This window comes from Eubalaena glacialis, chromosome 9, assembly GCF_028564815.1.
Source record: "Eubalaena glacialis isolate mEubGla1 chromosome 9, mEubGla1.1.hap2.+ XY, whole genome shotgun sequence".
Lineage (NCBI taxonomy): Eukaryota > Metazoa > Chordata > Mammalia > Artiodactyla > Balaenidae > Eubalaena > Eubalaena glacialis.
The window spans coordinates 10,891,079-10,914,261 of record NC_083724.1 but is presented as its reverse complement, the minus strand read 5'-3'; the positions used below and the strand labels follow the sequence as shown (position 1 = coordinate 10,914,261).

The following is a 23,183-nucleotide window of genomic DNA, read 5'->3' as shown; positions in this document are numbered from 1 at the left end:
TTTCTCGTTTATTAGTAAGTCCTAGGGAAAAATGAAGAAAGTTTACACAGAATGTAAGAAAACCCACTGAGTGTCTCAGTACCAGCCAATCTTCTTCATAAACATAGACATTCTTATATGTCATGCAGTGAGCAAACATGCCCCCAACAGCCCCCATGAGCAACTGTAGTACCTGATAATGAATATGGGAAGGTTTTTATCATCCATCTAGAGCTCAGAGTAGAACTGCCTGCCTCCTAAATTCAGAATGTTGACCCTTCCAGAGACCACACACTGTACTAAACACCTCTTTTCCAGGAACTACAGACACAAGCACACTGGTCCCATCTATCATATGCTGAGGGTACACAGAATAGTAGGTTAAGAACAAGATGCTGGGTTTGCCTTTTCACTACAACTTTGAGAAGTTCTCCAATGTGCCTCCATATCTCTTTGTTAGAGCCTCACTTGCTCTTGGCTGATTCCAAATTCTAAAAGCAACTTTTATTTTATATTTTTAATTTTGTTGATGTGGACCATTTTTTTTAATTGAAGGAAACTTTATTTTATTCTTTTTTAAAAAAATTTATTTAATGTGTTATTTTTTTGCTGCGTTGGGTCTTTGTTGCCGCATGTAGGCCTCCTCTAGTTGTGGCGAGCGGGGGCTACTCTTCGTTGCGGTGCACGGGCTTCTCATTGCGGTGGCTTCTCTTTGTTGCGGAGCATGGGCTCTAGGTGCGCGGGCTTCAGTAGTTGTGGCATGCGGGCCCAGTAGTTGCGGCTCACAGGCTCTAGAACGCAGGCTCAGTAATTGTGGCGCATGGGCTTAGCTGCTCTGCGGCATGTGGGATCTTCCCGGACCAGGGCTCAAACCCGCGTCCCCTGCAATGGCAGGCGGATTCTTAACCACTGCGCCACCAGGGAGGTCCCATGATGTGGACCATTTTTAAAGTCTTTATTGAATTTGTTGCAATATTGCTTCTGTTTTATGTTTTTTTGGCCACAAGCCATGTGGGATCTTAGCTCCCCAACCAGGGATCGAACTTGCACCCCCTGCATTGAAGGGTGAAGTCTTAACTACTGGACCACCAGGGAAGTCCCTAGAAGCAACTTTTAAATGTTCAGTGTAGTTCAGGCAGAGTGAGAGAAAGAGCCACTGAGCACTGACTGTAGCCCCTGGACAGAAGCTGCCGGACTGCTGGAGGATGCAGCTGGGAGCATAACTAGGCATGTCCAGTGCAAACGTCAGGTGTCAGTTAATAATGACCAGGTCAGTCAATGGGACACATGCTGAGTTGGCTCCCACAGGCTAAGTTCTCAGGGGTCTGGCCAATGTTATCCAGCTGCAGCAACTGTTCCCTGAAACACAGTGATGGCCTATTGCACAGCAGATCACAGCTTGAGGTTACTGTAAACCAAACTGGGTCAGAGAACCTGAGAATGCAGTCTGGCATTCGATGATGCAAGCTGGCCCCACGCTTACAGTGTTTCTCCACCTTTATCCTGTGGCACACGCCAGGTCTCTCTTTCCCTCCCACACACTTGGAAAAACTGAGGTGGTCCCCCTGTTGCCTAGAACCCATCTCCCAGCAGCTCCCTTGTTTTGGAAGAAGATGATAAATAAATCAAAATGCACTAAGCGGCACTTCCACAGGCACTCGCCTCCTTCACTGAACGTGCACCTCATCAATCACACTATTGTCTGCTTGAAAGGCGAGGCTTGTAAATGTCATATCCACTCAGGCCCAAGGAGAGGCGCATCCAAATGCAGCAAGGAGTTTTAATTGGATAGTGTAATTAAACTAAAAAACCCCAGCAGACTCCCTTTGACAGGATAGATGAAGACCCCTTTTAATAGGGCTAGGAAACATATCTGTTAAAAGGACGAGGCGCTGCCTGCTCCTGACTGTGCTCCAGAGTACTCTTATGAAAAGGCAATTCAATAACTGGGGCATTTAATATGTTAGAGTCTGTTGTGTTCTGTAATCGAGCAGTACTTACCGTATTTGATCTGGAACTTATGAAATAAGTCCTTGTCAGAGAATAAAAACACAACATAGCTTGCCCACCTGATGTCTGAAGTGCCTGGACCCCCTGGGAATCGACAGAACCTGAAGATGTGAGTATAAATGCCAGTGCCTTATGAGGCATAGAGTATGCCAGCATGGCCATGGACACTCACCCACCCACTCACCCACCTTGGGGTGCAGCTCTTTCACCCAGCGGTAGCTGAATGCTCACCCTCATTTCCCTCTCACACATTCTCACGAGCATCTAGAGAATATGACAAAATTCCTGGGTACCTCTCCTCTAGGAACTGGAATACCTGTCACGTCAACGTGTGTGTGTGTGTGTGTTTTCTCTGCTAGAATTACCCCTGTCAAGTAGGCAGAAATCAGGTGGTGAGAGGATTCAGTGTATGGGCTGTGATGTGCCCAAGTTGATTTTAGTACAAAACCTGAGTCCTTTTCCTGGTCTCCCTGCTCTCCTTTGTTGGGAGAAGGGGTGGCGGATACACACACTGGCACATTCACAGATGCACACACAGACACACGCACACACGCTAGAGGCCTGCAGCTCCACAAACAAGGTAACAAAATTAGTGAGAACAAATGAAGAGGTTCGTGCCTGCACTGGATTGTCTTATAAGCAGACCATAACAATCCCTTTCAGATGGAATGCTAGTGTCCCAAGGTCAAGGTCAGGGAACCCAGCATCTGGATGGATCAAGACAGCCTCTAAGCTGGGGCTCAGGTGGGGTGCGGAGGCAAGGTTTCAGACTCCCCCATGGAAAGCTTTCCAAAAACAGACACTTCGCTTTATTTACAAAAACCTCCAAGTCAGTTTGCCTGGGCCCTCAGACTGATCTTTCTTTTCTAAGAATGGTGAAGGGTTTGTTTGATGACTGCTTTTACTCCTCCATAAAGCCTCCTTGGAGCTCTGTTTGCAAATCTTTGAACACTCTTTAATACTGGTCTTTCACCATGAGTTGATAAACCCATTAAGAACATATAAGTGAATGCTTATGATCTATGAAAACTGGATACTGAATTAAACCATCAAATACCTTTAGGTTTAAATGCAAACGACATAAAAGCATTTCGGCCATCAATTTGGCTATCACTTCTAGCCAGTATGAATTCTGCTGGAAAAGCTATTTTCGTGCAGATGTGGAATTCAATGGGAAAGACTGACTCGTGTACCAACATCAATCAAAATGTCGACTTCCCTGGCAGCTCTCAACAGTAAGGCAGGTTCAAAGGTCACAGGATAAAGAAAAAGCCAAGCTCTGGTTCAGCTCTAATACCTCCTCGGTAGAAGTCTTGCAAAAGTACCCCCTTCTGTATTAGCCCTGCTTTCATTAATCTTCTTGCCATCTTCTTTAACTAGTCATGCAGAACCGCTCGATAGCAAGACGTATAATGGGGAAGGCCCTGTGCCTATTACCACGTTAACGTTCTCTTAAGCCCCAGTGCAACAATGGAACGGGAAGGCAAAGGAAATCTGCAACTGCAGGGTGCAGTGCAGGCAATTCAATTACAGCCTGGGCTTACCTATGTCCTTCTGACCTATAAAACACAAGAGGCCTTTGTGTCTAACTGGCTCGGCCATTAAGGTTGCTGAAGATCACAACAATGCTGGTCTTTTCTATTTAAGCTAAATCAATGTGGACAAATCATTATTCAGTAGCTTTAATTTAATTAGTAAATTAAATACACTACTTTACAGATCTTGTCAAGTACTTATGAAAAGGAAGATTCATTTAAGTGGGAGGTCACCAATAAACCCAGCTAATTTAACTCATAACCTTAACTGAATCTCATCTCAAATATCCAGCAGGTTCTATTCACGAGGGCTTAACAGTCTCCTGCAGTTGTGGTTAACTCACAATCTCAAAGAGTTCCTGCCCTGAATCCAAACAGTGTTTTGGACCAAAAAACCAAACAAAAAATCCCCCACCAACACAACCAGCATCAACAGAATCTGATTTCCTTTAAATTATACTATTGCAAGAGAATGTAATCAGGTTACCTCTATTATGTTACTTCCTTAAGATTTTAGATCATCTATACTTAATTGAGAAACAGAGCTCTTTTCAGCTATAAAGACGACAGCTACTTTATTAAAGTTTAAATATGATTTCTTAATGATAGGCTGCTTCCTTTAAAGACTCTAAACCTGCACGACCTTCTTATGATAAAACCAGACCTGCCACGCTTAAGTCTGGTACTTTATTTAAATACAGCCCAAGAGTCCCCGACGGGTGCTAATTTCACTGAAAGGTCCCTTTCTTTTGTTTCAGTGTTGGAATTTGAGGCCAATACTTAAAAAAAGTGTCCACTGCATTTAAAGCCTACATCTAGACCTGTATAAGGATGGAGAATTATTTCTGAGACAATTTAACCATGGTCGTTTCTGATGGAAACATTCTCCTATATGATGTACACGTCTTTGTTCAGTTAAAATGAAATTAGAATTAATTCATCTTTTAGAGGTTTGTGACATCCTTCAAACAGCAAAAGATATCCTAAGGAGTGGCAAAATCAGACTTAGAAATCACTGATTTGAATAATAATGGCAGTGTACAGCTTTTTTTTTTTTTTTTAAATCTAGAAAGGCAGAATGTGTTCTTAATTTCTCAGGGCTGTTGACACACTGATTTTCTCAACTAACTTTTGTAAGAGTCCATATTTATATGTACAATTTTTTTAAAGGCATGTATCTATTTAGTCATTAAGTTCCAGGTCTTAAACACTCACAGGGACAGAGCAATAAATCTTCCCTATGAGAACATGGCCTATGAGGTAGAAGTTAGGGGAAGGAAAGAGAGCCATAGAATTGCTATTTATGGAGTATGGCTTCAGAGTCTGGGTCTTTCTGATTCCACAATATATGTAATTATGTGTTTCACTGCAGGCGCTCTAATGCTCAGTCCCTTTGCCAAGTCAGCTATTCACATACTTTTTGGATACAGCATCAATTAAACTTGAGTTGTGTTCTTTATGACGACCAAATTAATGGTTTGACAGCGGCTTTTTCAATAAACACTGCAAACTGGCCATATTCGAGGTTTTAAAAACCGTTTCTTTTCTGTTCAAAATTCTGACAAACATGTCTCAAGTAAGACTGGGGACAACTTCATTATCCTCCCAACACTTAATGCCTTTTTGTAAAGAAGGCTGTTTAATAACATGTCTGCTCTGTTTTCACAACTAAATTATTCCAGTTGGTCACACGTTCCAGTCTTCGGCAAGACACTTGTGTTATGAGAGATAAAAACATGAAAAAGGAAATACACTGCAGAAATCAAAAACCTTATCTACTTCTAGACTCTCTCTCTTTGCCATAATTCGTTTAAGAAGGCCCCAAGAATAATTTTTGATGTAAACTCAGCTACAAACATACATCACTATGCTGATAAAAATCACAGGCTAAACTTATGAAATATAGTGACTTTCATTTCTTTAGTGCTGTTAAAATAACTTTTTTCTAAGGTTCAACAGACACAAAAGATAAAAAGGGTTACCATTAATCCTTTAAAAAAAGAAGAAGAAGAAGAAGCCCCATAGATTAATTCTGTGGTCTGATGATGTTCTTGAAGATGAACTCTTTAGATTAAGTCAATGAATTAATTTGATGAAGATACTGGAAATCATAAAAAAAAAAATAACAGCATCAAGCTGATTCATTTAATACATCTTTGTTTTGGGCACTTTACAACATAAATTATGTTGAATAACTTTCGGTTTCTCAATTCTGGCCTCATTAAGCTCTATTTCAAGACATTCACTGAGGACAACCCTGCAGGCACTGTGCTAGGGAACGAAAATACAGAAACCAGTCTCTGGTCAATGAGTTCAGCATGGAGGTGGGGGTGGGAGACAGGGTCAGACCGCAAGTAAACAGCACAGCGTGTGAGCTGCTTTACCAGAGGTGTGTGCAAACGCCTGGGGGCAAAATTACAGAGAGAGCCTGACACTGGAGCTGGATCTTGAAAAATGAGTGGGCCGGGTGTGAGGAAACTGAGGTGTCCATGAATTAAAGAGAGGGTCAGGGTGGAGGTGTATTCCTGGCAGTGGGAACAGCAGAAGCACAAAATTCAAGGTGTGTTCGTGTGCCAGCAGTTCACAGTGACCACAGCTCAAGTTCAGGATGAGAAATTATGGGCTGTGAGCTTGGAGGAGTCAAGGTCTGTAAAGGCTATGCTGAGGAGTCTGAATTTTATTCTGTGAGCCTGCAACTTTCAAACATTTTTTGAAAACAGCAAAATCCTTTTTATCAATTGACTTTTTAAGTGCAGAATCCCCAAATTGGTAGGGATTAAATGCAGAATCCTTTGTTTGAAGGGGAGGCCTCATGCCCAACTCTGCCCTACACACACACACACACACACACACACACACCCCGGGCCCTGAGAACCCAGGGACAAGGTCTGAAAGTGCTGTGGTGGGGACGGGGACTCAGGAAGTATCTTACTGGGGCAGGCAGTGTGCCTCTCTGTTCAGGAAAGGGTCATAGTTCTAGATCTCTGGGGCCAGAGTGAGAGAGGGGGAAACCTCTATAAAACCTACATGTGCAGTTTTTACACAGAACCGTTCAGTAGGTCTAAGAATACGACAAAAGACTCTCCTGCTCGACTGTCAATACAGTCGTATTGAAATGGTGGGGCCCACATCTGCTCTGGATCCCTAATGCTTGGAACTTGGCCTCGCTCTCACAGATGTGTGATAATTACATTACTTTTTGACTGAATGACCTTAAGAGGCAACAGAAAGGTGGTAGCTGTGCATCTGTTTCATTCCCTCCTAGGTTGGGTGTGTTACATCCTTTACCGTTTGGTGCCTGAATCACAGCCCTCCTGGACACAGTGAGTGTCTTGGTGTGAATGTAAGGGAAATCTGAATCCTATTTCTAGCTCTTTCTCTAACCTCGCCACTCCAGTTTATCCCCCTATGCAACGTGTAAGTGATTGCCTTTCATTTCTCAGAGACATGGAGAATTTATAAAATGTTACTTTTCAAAGCATTCTGAGTTCTTGGGAAGAAAGATGCTCGAACAATGAAATTTTTACTGGTTGACTGGCTGGAGTGAGAGGAATTAGGAAGAAGATGTTTATCTAAAGGCAGATGGAATCTGGCTGCCTTGGGGCAAGGGCCCAAGAGTAGCAGGCGATTTTCTCACCACTCCTTCTGGCAGCCATCTTGCCTCTGCAAGCCATCGAGGACTCACTGGGATGACAGGAATGGTGGGAAGCGGGGTAGGCATGGCTTTACTCCTTTCCCCTGCACCACTATGTTCTCCCTTCTTGCTAAGCTGTAGGTTAATGAGTTGAAAAGAGGAGACCATGTAGCCCAGCACTGCTGGATTTGACAAAACAATTAAATACCCAACCATAAATGAGGCCAAGTGGCATATGTGCCCAGTCCGCAGGCCGAGTTTTTGTTCTTTAAGCCCCTGTTTAATCAGTTTCATCTCAAAAACTTGAGCCATATTATAGACACTTGCTGGCCTTTAGATTTCTTACTGTTCCTTTTAAGTATGTCATTCTTTATATTTGTTCCCCAATTTAGCAGACACTGGAATAAAGGGGATTAACACAAATTGGGTGCTTAGGTCATACTCCAAGTTACTAAATTGGAACCTACTGGGGTGGGTCCTGGGTGGCTGCGTTCTAAATAGGCTCTGCAGGCAGTGCTGGTAACGCACTGGATTTGAGAACCACTGTCTTATAGCCTTCTCCAGGCAACTAACAAATCCTTTCTTCCATGGAGGAATATCACTGCGATCTGTGTCCTTTCTGCCTCTTGATGGGACTGAAGCCCTAAAAATGATTAATCTAAAGGCTATACTCAATTACTTAACTGCAAAAATATAATATGCTAAAATATACACCCAGACTATATCTACTTTGATAATTTAAACAGAGGAGTGCCAACCCAGCAGTGATCGCTTCTGCAGGACCAGGCAGGAGTTTAATTACGAGCTGGTAGGTCATGCAGCTGCCAATAATCTGGAGGGTGATGACACCTCTGGCATGATGGATATCTAAATCTAGTCTTCAGCCGCCACAGGAAATCCTCCAACTTCCCTCGATCTGGCAAGGAAGGAAGGCAGGTCCAGGTCTGACAGGTCTAGTACCCCAAACGGGAAGGGGAAGGGAGCACAAAGTGAAATGAGGGCTCTGGTGAGTGCAGATTCCCGTCAGGAATCTGCCCCTGTGCCCCCAACCCTCAGCAGGGGGCTACTGAGGTCAGGAATCACTGTGAGGTTCTCTACTGCCATCAAGACTGAACAGAACAGGGGCCCATGTCAGGCTCTGGGCACCATAATACAATCCCATTTAATTAAAAGAAATTTCTGGTAATGAATTAAACAGACCCAAGGAAAAAAGGACACAGTGGCAATATATTCTCCTGGTACCCAGCACACAGAAGGGAAGGGAGAAAGAGGGGAAGGAGACATAAATAAAAGGGACTACTCACTGGGGCTTTTTTCTTCAGCAAGGTCACAGGCACAGAGCAGGTCAGAATCGATTGAGATGGGTTTCTGCTTAATCCAAAACTTAGTGCTGGCTTTCTGATTCGTAACTGGGTCTATCTCTACTTTGTCTCCAGAGATACCTGTAAGGCCAACGGGAGGACAAAAAAGAAGCCACAAGAAGTACAAGGTGTAAGTGATTTCAGTGTAATCATTTGACCTGTCTTATAAATCCTAAATTGCATGAACATGAGCTCTTTCTAGGGCTTTGGGGAATGCCATAGGCTTCTTAAGACAGACATAAGGAGACTCCAAATGGCACAGAGAAGCTGCACAGTCTGGTTTCCTGGGTGGGTGAGCTGGGGTCGGAGCGGGGGAGGGGGAACAACCAAAAACCATATAAAAAGGTATTAAGAAGCTTACCTCCTTAGATATAACACAGATACAATATAGAGTTTATCTACATATTGTTAATGAAATATAGTTACTATAAGAAAAGGTTCATTTAAACAATTTTGATCAGTGGTCTCTGTTTTGTTTTGTTTTGTTTTAGAAGATCTGGGTTGGACAGATAAGCTGTAACATCACCTATGCCTAAATAGCTAGGCTACCAATGAAGAGTTTCTGATCTGGAAAAATCTTGCACACTAAAAATAGGAAAAATCTCTCTCTCTTACTAAATAATTCTCTGACACTAAATAATTATCCATACTGTATTTAAAGGAAGTCACAGGAGGATCAAAGGATCCTTCACATTAAACATTCCAAGTTCAAGTCTTGGAGCCTGGCTTCAGGCTGTGGAGGTCACTGCTTCTCCACCGATGGAGAGACAGCACTGGGTGTGCACTTTATGTAACAAAGACTTTCTAACAGGAATCCAGAACATTAACTACAGGGACTTCAGGTTTCATTTTCAGAGCTGTGAAAGACATAACACACTGTGCAGCGACTGGGAGCAAAGGTGTTAGGAGAACCAAGGTAACGCCAGGGATGGAGGGTGTCCTGGGATAACTGCAGAAACGCACAGCAATTGCTCTCCTGGTATCACCAAGCAGAAGGTGCCCAGCCTGACACAAAGGTTTTGGCTAGATGCTCCCTTTTTCCTTGTATTGAAAATCGAGGAATCTGTTCATGAAGTGAAACAAAACCCTTCAATATCCTTCCAGAGTGGACCCCAGATGGAATCTTAAAAGTAATTAATTTTTAGGCCACAGTTTCAAGGTCAGGCTCAAAGTGAAAAAAAGCAAAACGAAGTAAAAATATAAGAAATAATTAAAACAATCAAGTGTTCATACTGCAACAGAAAAGACAACCAGAATTAACATATTTCATCCTACAGATCACACTTAGAAATTTTAAAATATATTGTGAGAAAACTTAGTAGGCCATAAGGCACGTAAAAGAAATAGCTAAATTAAAAAACAAAAATCAAAAGAACACCATGACCACAGTCAGACCAAATTTAAAATTAAAAAAGAAAACAAACAAAATCCTAGTGATTAGTTCTGCCACACACTCCATTCATCTCTGTTTTACTTTATGAATACAGAAATCCCAAATAGCAGTCAGACAAAGGCAGAAGACTGGACAGACTACGGAAGAGTCTCACCTACTGTCTGAAGGAGACACTGCAGTTCAGTTGCTTAACCCTGGTCATTACCGTGTGGTCTTTGGAAAAGACGAACAATCGGTATTTTTTATTAATCGAACGCTGGAATTTGTCATTAGACATATTTCAGGAACACCGTATTTCAATTAGGCATAACGTCATAAGCCCAATTGACTCTGGACGTTCAGGTCTAGATGATTTCAGGAGGGTGAGAATGTATCAGGAGACCAATTTTATTACATTTCACTTAAAATAGATTACCCAGTTACACTCTTCCCTCCAATTTGGTCATTAAATGTTAAAGATCTGGACATTTCTATAGTTCCCTGAAAGAAGAAAAGTACTTACACCGTGGTTGTTGGTAGTGTTTTTTTTTCCCTTCTGCTTCTTGTTTTGACATTTATAAAAGTCAAAATGAGCAGAGCAAAATAAATGTGCAGATCTCTTATGTGCAATAAACCCTGCCCCATATTCCTTTCTCAGAAAGGGAGGGGGAAAGATCATCGTCAGAGAGACACGGTTTTAAAATTTTGTTCTACGGCCCTGCAACTCCTGAAGCCGTAGTCAGTCAATATTGTTAATGTAGCTTGTTAATTTGATAGGATTTGTCAGGTAACTCCACTGGAAAATTATATAAAACTGTTCCAGATGAAAAGATGATAGTGACATGAATTAAAGTGATACAACAATAGTGGAATATAAACCAGAAATGACACCCAAAGTGGCTGTTGATTTATTGCCGTAGTGAGTTTGGTTCTGGGCTCCCATGTATATTAGTGCTACAAATCTGGGTCCATTTAGCAGAGGGATGCGCATACATACATCACCAGCTCCTGCTCCAAGCCAAGGTCACTCCCCATTGCATCAATCTTTTCAACAGAACCTACTTCACAAAGCAGGACTTTTGTAACCATCTCAGATATAACAGACTCTCGTCCTCTTTCATCTTTCTTTTATCATGTAAAGTATACTTTAACTTCTATTATTTTTATCTGCAAATTGTTACTGTATAGTTCATCCATTATGGGCTGTATCTCTGCATCAATTGCCTAAGCTCTGCTCGGCCACAAGAACACTTTCCCAAAGACACCCTTTCCTGGGGTTATTGTGCAGTCACTGTTCACAGAGGGGAACCCCAAGCCTGCAGTTTGGGGATGAAGACGTGGGAGACGAGCGCACTAGATTCAAGACAGGCAGGCAGGTGGAACACCGTTTAAACAAGTGGTGTGTTCCAAAAGAGATGCGTGGAAATCAGATTTTTTTCTGAATCAAATCACATTTTCCCAGTGACTTCTAGTTTCAGAGATACTTTATCTTCATTTTGGATTGATCTGTAATTGGCAGGGGCTCCCAACACTTTAGTTTTAAGTTTCTCTGCCCTGCAGGCTTTCAGTCAAGTAGTTAATGATCTGTAAAACACTCGCCTGCCTAGAGGAGTCACTATTTAAAGAAACCTGTAGGGGAATCTTTCCTGATGGGAAAAATCCTTTTGTACATTAAATAACCTCACCCTGCTCGAGATACGTGAGTCCGGCTTCTTAAAGCAGGGCACACGGCCCCACAGGACCCTATTCGCTCTTGCTGGACAAGTGGCAGCCCACTGCCGGAGCCCATTTTCCTGAGCACACCCAGACCCCACTACTGTTGAAGACAGAGTCTGTGGAATCCAGCCGGGAAGCAAACAGGAGGAGGCAGCCTGGTGGAGAGGAAACCAGTTTGGAGGCTGGTGCTACAGGCCAGGTCAGGGGCAAAGAGCGGTGAAGCATTAACTGGCATCAACTATGTGCCAGAAAGGTTAGAAATCCTTTGCATGTATTGATTCAAATCTCATAATAACCTTATGAAGTTGGTTACTATGTTTTCCCCTATTTTATAGATGAGGAACCTGAAACACAGGGAGGTTAAGTAACTTGCCCAAGTTTACACAGCTACAAAGTGGCAAAGCTGGAATTTGAAGAGAGCCAGGTAATCTGGTTCCAAAATCTGTCCCCTCAGCCACTGCACTATTCTGCAGGAACTGTGTGAGGTGTTTCACATAACATATGCTAGGAGAGATGATGGTACTTGTCTAAGGCTGGGGATATTGATTGATTGATTGATTGATTTGGCTGCGTTGGGTCTTCGTTGCTGCACGTGGGCTTCCTCTAGTTGCGGTGAGCAGGGGCTACTCTTTGTTGCGGTGCGTGGGCTTCTCACTGCGGTGGCTTCTCTTGTTGTAGAGCTCGGGCTCTAGGCGTGCGGGCTCAGCAGTTGGGGCTCGCGGGCTCTAGAGCACAGGCTCAGTAGTTGTGGCGGACGGGCTTAGTTGCTCCGCGGCACGTGGGGTCTTCCCTGACCAGGGCTTGAACCTGTGTCCCCTGCACTGGCAGGTGGATTCTTAACCACTGCGCCACCAGGGAAGCCCAAGGCTGGGGAGCTTTTAAGTGGGAAAGCTGTGTTCATACCCAGAGCCATCTGGTTCCCAAGTATGATACTTTCTACTGCTCTGCACGGCCCCATTCAGCTAAGTCAAGAAGATGTGATAAGAAATTCTGCCCACCTAGTCTTTAGTTTCCTCTCTCAATTTTCACCAAGGAACAAATAATATTCAAATGTGCCAATAAATGTACACCTATTTTTGTTCATACATGGCAAACTGGAGCATGAAATCCTATCAATATTCTTCTGTTTGACCACTGAGCATGGTTCTGAAAAGTTTTTGTGTAAAGTCACTGAAGGAAAGGCAGAGGCACTCCTTAAAGTGTCATTTATGCACTATTTTAAAGTAATTCAAATTATAAACATACGTCCAAGAATACAAGGGAAGCTGGCTTTTGTTAAGTTTACATTTCTCCAACTTAAATGGCCAACAAGAGTTAATACAACCATGTCAGAATACAATACAACCATGAAAAATTATGTATAAGAAAAGCTCTGACTTGGAAAAATTCTTATGACACTAGGTGAAAAGGACAGAAAAATATTTATAGAAAAGAGATCAAAAGGATATGCTTCATATTGGTAAGGGTGGTCAAGTCAACTCTGGCCAGTGGGATTACATCCTTTTCTTTTCTATATTTTTCCAAAGTAGAAATTTCACCAAAAATAAAAACAAACATCATTTTAAAAGTTGACTTTTGTTTGTTTGTTTCTACTTCAGAATTCAGTACTCTTTCCCAATTTTTATTTTTTATTTTATTTATTTATTTATTTTTGGCAACGCCATGTAGCTGCGGGATCTTAGTTCCCCGACAAGGGGTTGAACCCGCGCCCCTGGCAGTGAAAGCGTGGAGTCCTAACCACTGGACCGCCAGGGAATTCCCTCCCAATTTTTAAAATGTGAGGAAGTGAGTATGTTGAATTCTGTAACTGGTAATCATGAGAAGTGATCCTAAACTGAAGACTACTTCCACCTAGCAGTTCTCCAGTCCCTGAGGGGCTGGGCTGCTGGGAAGGGCTCCCAGGAGCTGCGTTATGCCCAAGCCGGTGCCACTCTGACAAACGGTCCCAGGGAGGTTCCACCCCAGCAGCCCAGCCGGTGAGGAGGATGGGGGCTGGCCCGAAGCGGCCAGGGTCAGCCCCTTCCCTCGGAAACAAGGAGGCCATTTGTCTCCTTTACCAGCTCTCCTCCCCAACCCACTTATCCAAAGCCATCCGTCATGACCTTTTCATGTTCCCACTTCTGACAGCTTGCAGATACAGTGAGTCAAACTTCACTGGAAGCAAACTATCACACCAACTGTCAAAGGCAGAAAACACTGCCTGATTGCTGTCCTACATCAACGCCAGCATATAAATCCTTCCTTAACAAGACAGCTCAAAATAAACAAAAATGCAACTATAATGTATATACAGCTCTCTGGGGAGACTATTTGTCCAATGCTTTAGAGTTATCACAAGGAGACCCTTGTCTGTTTTAGCTAACCAAAAGATTTCCATAAGAGGAAATGAGCCCTGTATATCATCTTCTGCTAACACAGACTGGGTACCTACTTTGGGCAGCCCCTGTGCTGGGTCCTTTTGCGTGTAGCAACTTATTGAGAGCGCACCACATCTCTACCAGGAAGGCAGTAGCATCCCATTTTACATTTAAAGGCAGTAGTGCAGAGAGGTTAGGAATAGGGGACTTTGGAGTCACGGAGTCCTGAGTTCGGGTATCAGCTTCCCTACTTCCTAACTATGTGACTTTGGGAAGGTTGCTATAAATAGATGGTGATGATAATAAGATCCACCTCATGGGCTTGTTATGAGGATTAAGTGAAGTAAGACTTGTAAAAGTGCTTGGAATAGTGCTTAATCCATAGCTAGTGACATATACGACTACTTCTCATGACTACTGTTACCCGGAGTCAGGCACTGGGCTAAGGGATGTGACACAGACCCAGTGATGAGGGTCAGGACAGGGGAGTGAGCTCAGAGAGCCCTGGGAGGGACAGGAACAAGGGACCTGCCTGGCGCTAGTCTGGGGTGGGGGTGGGAGGTGATTCTCTCTGGGACAGGCTCTATACCCCAGTACTGGAAGCACCGGGATCCAGAACAACTGTCCACCTGGGAAGACCAATGCCCTCATCCCCACGAATCCTTGCAATAACCTCCCATCACCAAGAGGGCAAACCTCTTCCCAGCAGCCTCCAAGAGTTCAATTCAACATCAGGAAGAACGTTCTCACATCTGGAAGTTGCGGAAACGTTTGTGCTAGGGAACCCCTGCCCTACAAGGTCTCCAAGTCATGAATCTGGAGATCTTGATCTCACTGGTATTATCCTGGGCAAAGTTACTTCTCCCTCGGTAAGCCTGAGCTTTCTCCTTTGTAAAATGAGGAAACAACAGTACCAACTCCTAGGGTGTCATGAAGGTAGAATGGCCTAAGCATGTACAAAAGAGCAGAGTGCCTGGCACATAATAAAGGCTCAATTATTATCAAAATTATTATTAAAAATGACCTCAGAAAGGTGAAATGACATACTTGACCAGGGTGAATCAAGTTAGGAAACGGCAAAGCTGGGGTTGAAGCCCAGGTCTACGGGACTAAGTCCAGTCGGTGTGTGTTCCGACACGTCAGCTGTTTCCTATATGCTTGACTCCTAGAAGGCACAGCTGCCCCACAAGGCACACTTAAAATACCCTTCTAGTAAGCTGAAATACCAGTTTGGCAAAAATTAGGGCATTTAACATTCCACGCCTCAGTGTATTTCCTGAGTTATTGCTTATTTGCTTGGACATCATGAGCTGTGGTTCATTCATCAATTTCCTACAACTGTGAATCCAAGACTACAAAAGCCCCACTGCTGTTAAATCCTGGAGTAGCTTTTTATACAATTCTACAGTCCTCTTGTCTTCAGGTTACCTAGAGCCTATGAAAGCCTGGAAAAGCCCCTGGGGAGTGTCACTGAACAACTCTTTGCCAGAGTGGATTTTGCTGAATTTATACAGCCAATCGATAGCATCTACAGAGCAGGCAGGGAAGTCTTTGATACTTCTCTGAATTTACACACAGGATCAGACACAAAGGCTGTTTGGGCTTAATGAGAGATCACCTAGTCTGGGGCTTTCATTTCCCATATGAAGAAATTGAGGCTCAGGGCGGGGATATGACTTGTCTGATGTCACCCATTAATGACAGAGCTATAACCATAATTCACATCCCATACTACCAAGCTAGGGCTTAAAAAGACCCACTTTGTCTCACTATGCATTACGTTTACAGTGATCAAATGCATGACAGTATAGGGGCTTGCCTGGTGGCGCAGTGGTTAAGAATCCGCCTGCCAGTGCAGGGAACACGGGTTCGAGCCCTGGTCTGGGAAGATCTCACATGCCGCGGAGCAACAAAGACCGTGCGCCACAAACACAGCAGTAATGCTGTGTTTCCTAAGAGAATTTATAATATCACCTGCAGAATGCGGAAAAACCTGATCGTCCCTAGGCCCAGGCCCCAGTACATCGTCAGAGCTCAAGTGCCAAGGATGAGGAAGTGGTAAAAAGAATACGGAACCTTGGCAAACTCTCACGTATCCGATTCCCACTAATTCCATTATGCCAGTGGTTCTCAACTTTTTCCAATTCTTAATTCTTTCTCAGCCATCTGAGGAGCCTGACACATTGTCACTAGTAACCGTGGATTACTGAACAGGAATTCTCAAAAGGGTAGATCTGGGAGCAGAGAGGAAAGTATACAGTTAGAAAAAGCCTCTCGAGTTTCCGACATTCCCTGTCAGGGGATTTTCCCTTGACTTGATCACTGCATTAAGCATTAATGTGGTAAAGAAATTTTCTGGAGGCAGTCTTGATAGTATCTGTCCTGCTACCTCATAAATTCATTAGGATTTGATAAACTCTATTCCAAATTTTGGTTCAGAAAATGTTGTCACAATAGGGAGAGAACAATCATTTAATACTAGAATTTATTGCTAGTTTATTACTATTAACACTAGAATGCTGGGACTTCCCTGGTGGTCCAGTGGTTAAGAATCCGCCTTCCAATGCAGGGGACGCAGGTTCGATCCCTGGTTGGGGAACCAAGATCCCACATGCTGTGGGGCAACTAAGCCCGCATGCCACAACTGGAGAGCCCATGTGCCACAACTACAGAACCCACATGCTCTGGAGCCTGCACGCCACAACTACAGAGCCCATGTGCTCTGGAGCCCACGCACCACAACGAGAGAGAGAAAACCCGCACGCCACAACTAGAGAGAAGCCTGTGCGCCACAACGAAAGACTCCGCGTGCTGCAACTAAGACCCGACACAGCCATAAATAAATATTTTAAAAAATACTAGAATGCTAGAAGTTGCACTCTCAAATTACTCAAGGACCCAGGGATCCTGGAGTTAAACATGATGCAAGTCTCCTCATGAACATTTTAGTGCCTTTGAATGGAGACGGGTATCTCCTTAGTATTCAATATGAAATGGAAAAGTGGAAGGAAGATCAATCCATTTCTTAAGAACATGAATTTCCAGATTACGTAATTACTTGAACTGTACTCCATAGGTATCCCATTGGAAAATAACGGGGGCGAATATTTTATTCATACAACCACATGAACTACTTTCAGCGTCAGAGTGAGCTTGAGGAGTAATAAAGTCCAGGCCACAGCTGTTGCTTCCACTCACATAGTTTTGTGTTGTAATGTGTTTCTTAAGTTTGCATAGTACATATTAAAAAATAATACTGTGATAAGGTCTTCTTTGAGTGCTGGCTTGTAGGTACTGACCGGAGGGTTAAATAGTAACTGCAGTAGAATAAACCAGGAAAGACAACAGATGGCAAACATGCTGCCTCTCATCATGCTCAGGCCCAAGGCAGACATTTTTAATCAATCACAGAGTTTATGTTGCCCTCAGATACAACTTGAGATGCTACCTCAGCACAATGCTCTGGGCAGCCATTACAATCTTGGAGTTGTTTATGAGATGAAATCTCTTTGCTTTCTCTAAGGTGTGTGCTACTGTACTTGATGCTTTTGTTAAAAAACTACTGTGATCACAAGTGTTATGATTATGCATATGGATTGTTTTATGAAGAGATAATGGAGGTAACCATGGAAACTTTTGGTAGAGGTTGTTTTATAATATAATCTTTATCTGTAAACCCTATACAGAATTTGTATATCCTATACAGAATTATGTTAGATTATATATGCAGTAATGACACAGATGGGATTCATGGTGTATTATGTATTCAGTAACATATTCCTTTGGTGACTTGGGGATGGTCAATATCGACAAATGAAAAGGTGAAGGAGTCAAGTTAGCACAAGTGGCACAACTATCAAAACATTTCTCAGCCTGAGACCCTGTGCTGGGAAAACCAGGCTGACCTGCCCAATCAGTAAAAACAAGCGTTGGACAAAGAGATAAGGGGTAAGAAAGTCCTTTAAATACTGTGAGATTGCATTTCCCAAACCCCACAATTAAGGAGAGATTCTGAGCCAGCAGGTCTGGTATGAGGCCAGGACTGGTGAGTCTGATACACGGTCATGGTAGGAACCACTGCCTTAAAGTACCATATAAATGAGAGGTATGCTATGGTCATGTCTTGACCTTCTCTGCCTTGAGTCTTACATGGGTTTATGGGCAGCCCCTTGGCTGGTGTGTTGTAATTCAGTTTCCGTCAGCCAGCCAACAACAACTTATTGATAGTATACTATGGGCTTCTTAGATCATGGCTGGCATTCACCATCTGACCCTTTTAGATTCAATTTCCCCAAACCTACTTCAACCTGCCAGCCTTGGCATGTTTGGGTAGCACCCATGTCTTAGTGCCTGATCCTATGGTCAAGCATACAGGAGCTCAAGTTAATGGAAAAAAATCTCAACTTGGTATAAGCTCAGGCAAGGTCTACACTTAAAGGGCACCTGTACTTTTACGCCCGACATGGAAGGGAAGCAGACAAGATGAAATAGTCCAAAAATATTTTTGGGAAATACAGGAATGATGGCTTTGTTTGGTGAGTTTTCCAGGTTGACAGAGCATGGATGGCAAATAGATTTCAACTTAAGAACGAACCAACGCCAACTGATTGGTAGGGGCTGCCTATAAGGCTGTGTTGGATGGGACTTCCCTGGTGGTCCAGTTGTTAAGACTCCGTGCGTCCAATGCAGGGGATGCGGGTTTGATCCCTGGTCGGGGAACTAAGATCCAACATGCCACGTGGTGAAGAAAAACAAAAGGCTGTGTTGGAAGTGATTCTGAGGTCAGGTGTGGGCCCAGAGGAAAGAAGTGCAGTGACTGATTAACAACGTGAATGGAGGATGGGCTAGCAGCGCGCGTGCTACACCGACACTGACCTCCAGACGCTGGGATGGGGGGAGTGAGGGATGGGCAGAAGTTTTGGAACTGGCCAACTAGAAATAATCACTTCCTTGGCGAAGGGACGTTATTAATGACTGAGGCATCTGTCACGTGATGGACTGGATTTAGTGTATAGGATTGAGTTTCAGTCCCAGTTCTGCTACTGGGACTGGATATCCTACTGTGTATCTGATGGCCGACAGGGAGGGAAAGAGAGTTAGTACTTATTAAGTAACAGCTATGTGCCAGGAAGCACTAAGTGCTTTATATACATCGCATGATTTCATTAACTCCTCCGAGCTTCAGTTTTGTCATGAAATGGGAATAACATCGTCAATGTGCTGTGTCAATTAAATATGGTAATGGGGTGAAAGTTCATTGTATACCGTACATTGTTATATTGATAGAAATACAGAGTATTAGTGCAATGACGATCCACATTCAAGGCATGATCTAGTAGTTAGCCACAGGCCTCAGCCTCAGACAGTCTTGGGTGCTGATCCCAGCTTCATTACTTACTAGATTTTCCCTACACCCCAGTCTCCTCACATAAAAAATGGAGATAATATCAGTACTATCTAATAAAGTACTATGATTACAGGAGACAACGCATGTAAGAGAGTCATCAGCAGAGTGCTTGGCACATAGCAAGCATTTGGTAAACGATAACTGCTTTTAAAAATTATCATTCTTCTTGTTAATATTATTTAAAAAGATCAGATCTTTGTCCCAGGTTTCATTAATGGACTCCAATAAAGTTTTTCATTCATATAAAAGTCTGGTGGACCATGCTCTGCAGGAGTGAGAAATCTTAGCATATGCTGTCATTTGCCAAGCAGGATTGGCCATTTTTAGAAAGCAGCAAGGCTTACCTATCTGTTTCCGTTGATGACGGAGAAGTGTCCAGAATGACGGTGATTTCTGGCTTGGTGGGTAAATTTACTAAATGGGTAGCATTTCCCTCAAGGACAGACTGAGTGGCATAGAGTAGAGGATTAAAATGGTCTGTCCCCACGTGCAGCTTGTGGGAGGAGTACTGTATCACATCAGAAAGTAAACCTAAAACGCTGGGTGAGAGACGGGGAGGGGTTTGAGTGGAGAACTGAAGTTGCCGTACGGTGCTACTTAGGCTGCTCCCTAGCGTGAATGCACTGCCGTTTGGATGGGGTGTGTTTGTGCCTGAGTTTCTGTCCTTTCTGCCTGTGACTGGAGATGGGCATGATGTAGGATATGCTGCTTGACAACCAGTAAGATATGATATATCCGGATGGGCAGTAACACACTACTTCATTCATTTCTCTTTTTAATATGGTGAAGAGAAAAGGCTTTTAAAAAAGAAAAAATCTCCCTTCCACAGAAAAGCCATATGTGATCACTGTAAAAATCCCAGAAAAAAAGAAAAACAATCACTTGTAACTTTACCACCCATTGGTAACTATTGTTAGCATTTTGATATATTTCCTTGGAGGAATTTTTAAATATATATATATTTATGTATACATGTGTTGGCATATATGTGTTTATGTACATATACTCATATTTGCATAGCTGCAAATCATACTGTGAATGTTATTTTTTCTATTTTAACATATTGATACATTCCCATTTCAATAAAAATTTTGAGAGGGCTTCCTCTCAAAGGTTTTATAACATTTCTGTATATGGCTGTACCACAGTATACTTAAAACACATTGCTTATCACTGGGATTATTCAGTTAACAATTTGTTATTAAAAGAAATGCTGAGACTAAAAAAAAAAAAAAAAAAAAAAAAAAGTCTGGTGGAAAATTGATGTAATTTTGGGTCTTGTAAATCAAAGTTTGAGTCTCTTATCCCCTGACTTTCCCAGAAACAAACAGCAGATAGTAAAACTGGGACACTGGTCCCTACTCCCCAATCAGGAGGCAGGCTGCTACCACGGCACCGCAGAGCTTGGGAATGCCGAGCCTCGGCTCTGCGCTCTCACGTACCACTAACTCAGAGTGGACGGGTGGTTTTCTGTGGAATCAGCAGTGCTGCTGGGTAAATGCCGCACACAGACACACACCACTTAGAAGAACCTGCCACAGGGGGCAAGTGGAATCTCTGCTCTGACTGACACAGGATGGACGAGCAGAGGAGACCATCCATCAGTGTCAGGAAAGATCTGAAGCACCTGGCTAGTCAGATGAAATAAAATAAATTATTTACTGATCTCAGAACCCAGCTGCTCACTTGAATGCTCATAAAGAACGTTTGCTGCCCTGAACTTCGCAGTAGATGCTGTTTCAGAAAGAAAGAATTTCTGGACTACTGTGTGCAGCCTTTTGTTGTTGTTGTGAGAATGAAAAGGGTGTTATCATCTGCTTTCCAAGAAGGAAGTAAGGGTCTTAATACATACCTGAGCTCACCTACATGGGAGTAGGAAATGAACTTATTTATTCACTGCATGATATAGTACTCGTGGGCACAGTTTATCCGATTGTCACAAAATTACTTAGGATTAATTAATGAAGTTTTTGCTTATAACGGTAAAGACTGAATTTAGATTCATAACAGAAACAAATGTTCTGACAACATCTAATATTTTAGAAGTTCCTCAGTTGTGACTTTCCACCAGAGGGTGCTATGTGTGCCACTGGAAGCATTCAGAGGTGACTGGGACCAGCTTCCAGTCACCTCACTTCTGAGAACCAATGCTCTAGACAGAGACACTTGCATTACTATCATCATCTATTTCTACCTGACAAGTCTCCACCGTGGGTTTGCCAATAGAGCCACTACCTAATTTGAGTGATCTGGTTAAACACTTTCAAGATGGTGGACTAGTGCTCGCTTTGGCAGCACATGTACTAAAACTGGAACGACACAGAGAAGATTAGCATGGCCCCTGCGCAAGGATGACACGCAAATTCGTGAAGCGTTCCATATTTTTATACCCTGAGAAAACCATAATTCAAAAAGAGTCATGTACCACAATGTTCATTGCAGCTCTATCTACAATAGTCAGGACATGGAAGTGTCCATCGACAGATGAATGGATAAAGAAGATGCGGAACATATATACAATGGACTATTACTCAGCCATAAAAAGAAACGAAATTGAGTTATTTGTAGTGAGGTGGATGGACCTAGAGTCTGTCATACAGAGTGAAGTAAGTCAGAAAGAGAAAAACAAATACCGTATGCTAACGCATATATATGGAATCTAAAAAAAAAAAAAAGGTTTTGAAGAACCTAGGGGCAGGACGGGAATAAAGACTCAGACCTACTAGAGGATGGACTTGAGGACACGGGAAGGGGGAAGGGGGAAGGGTAAGCTGGGACAAAGTGAGAGAGTGGCATGGACATATATACACTACCAAATGTAAAACCGATAGCTAGTGGGAAGCAGCCACATAGCACAGGGAGATCAGCTCGGTGCTTTGTGACCACCTAGAGGGGTGGGATAGGGAGGCTGGGAGGGAGGGAGACGCAAGAGGGAAGAGATATGGGGATATATGTATATGTATAGCTGATTCACTTTGTTATACAGCAGAAACTAACACACCATTGTAAAGCAATTATACTCCAATAAAGATGTTAAAAAAAAAAAAAGATGGTGGACTAGGAGAGAAAGCAATAGGCAAAATAAACATAACAATGACAATGATAACAGCACTAAGATAAGCTACTACCGGCCACTTTCATACACAGTCTTCAAAGGTAAACATTATAATTCCCACTTCATAAATGACAAACACTAAGACTGAAAGGGGAAGGGACTTGTCTAAGCTGACACTGCAGGCAAGGGGTAAAGCTGGGATTCAAACCCATTCTTGCCTGCAGAACTTGGGCTCTTTGCACAGATCCTTTTGTGGACTTTTTCCTTTGAATGAATATACAGATCAGAATCTGATGAATTCAAGTTTGGCTTTTTGCCTTTGAAAAAAATGTGGGGAAAGAAGCCACACTCTTGGTTATCTTTCCAAGGCACTGCTTTGCACCTTGGGGAACAGCAGGGATTATGCTCACCTGGGAAAATCCTCGCCTTGTACCCTGGACCTCTATCTTGACTGCAGTCAGGCTACTTACTGGGCTTCGTAAAACTAGACCCACTCAGAAAAAGCAGACCCTCTGTTACTGGGAAAGAACTGCAGGCAAACACAAATGATGTCTGAGTAGCATTCTTATTTTAGTAAACTTTTAATTGAAAATATACAAAGTGTATAAATCCCAAGAGTTTATATAACTTGACTTTTCCACAAAGTCTACATACTCATGTAATCAGCCCCCAGATCAAGAAACAGAACCTTACCAGTACCCCAGATGCTCCCCCATCCAGTCACTATAGCCTCTTCACTCTGCAGGATAACCATTAT

General features: G+C 43.0%; 1 protein-coding gene and 1 non-coding gene across 3 annotated transcripts in view; one reads left to right on the top strand and one right to left on the bottom strand.

The window, feature by feature from the left end:
• Positions 1-23,183, bottom strand: part of MAPKAP1 (MAPK associated protein 1) — a 238,225-nt gene that overhangs the window by 20,394 nt on the left and 194,648 nt on the right. For both annotated transcript variants that reach the window (XM_061199926.1, XM_061199927.1), the window contains one exon: positions 8,463-8,600. In XM_061199926.1, coding sequence (XP_061055909.1) covers positions 8,463-8,600 — 138 coding nt within the window. The remainder of the gene's footprint in view (positions 1-8,462; positions 8,601-23,183) is intronic.
• LOC133098477 (U6 spliceosomal RNA) lies at positions 21,651-21,757 on the top strand. The gene has a single exon (XR_009702177.1). It is a non-coding gene; the product is annotated as a U6 spliceosomal RNA (small nuclear RNA).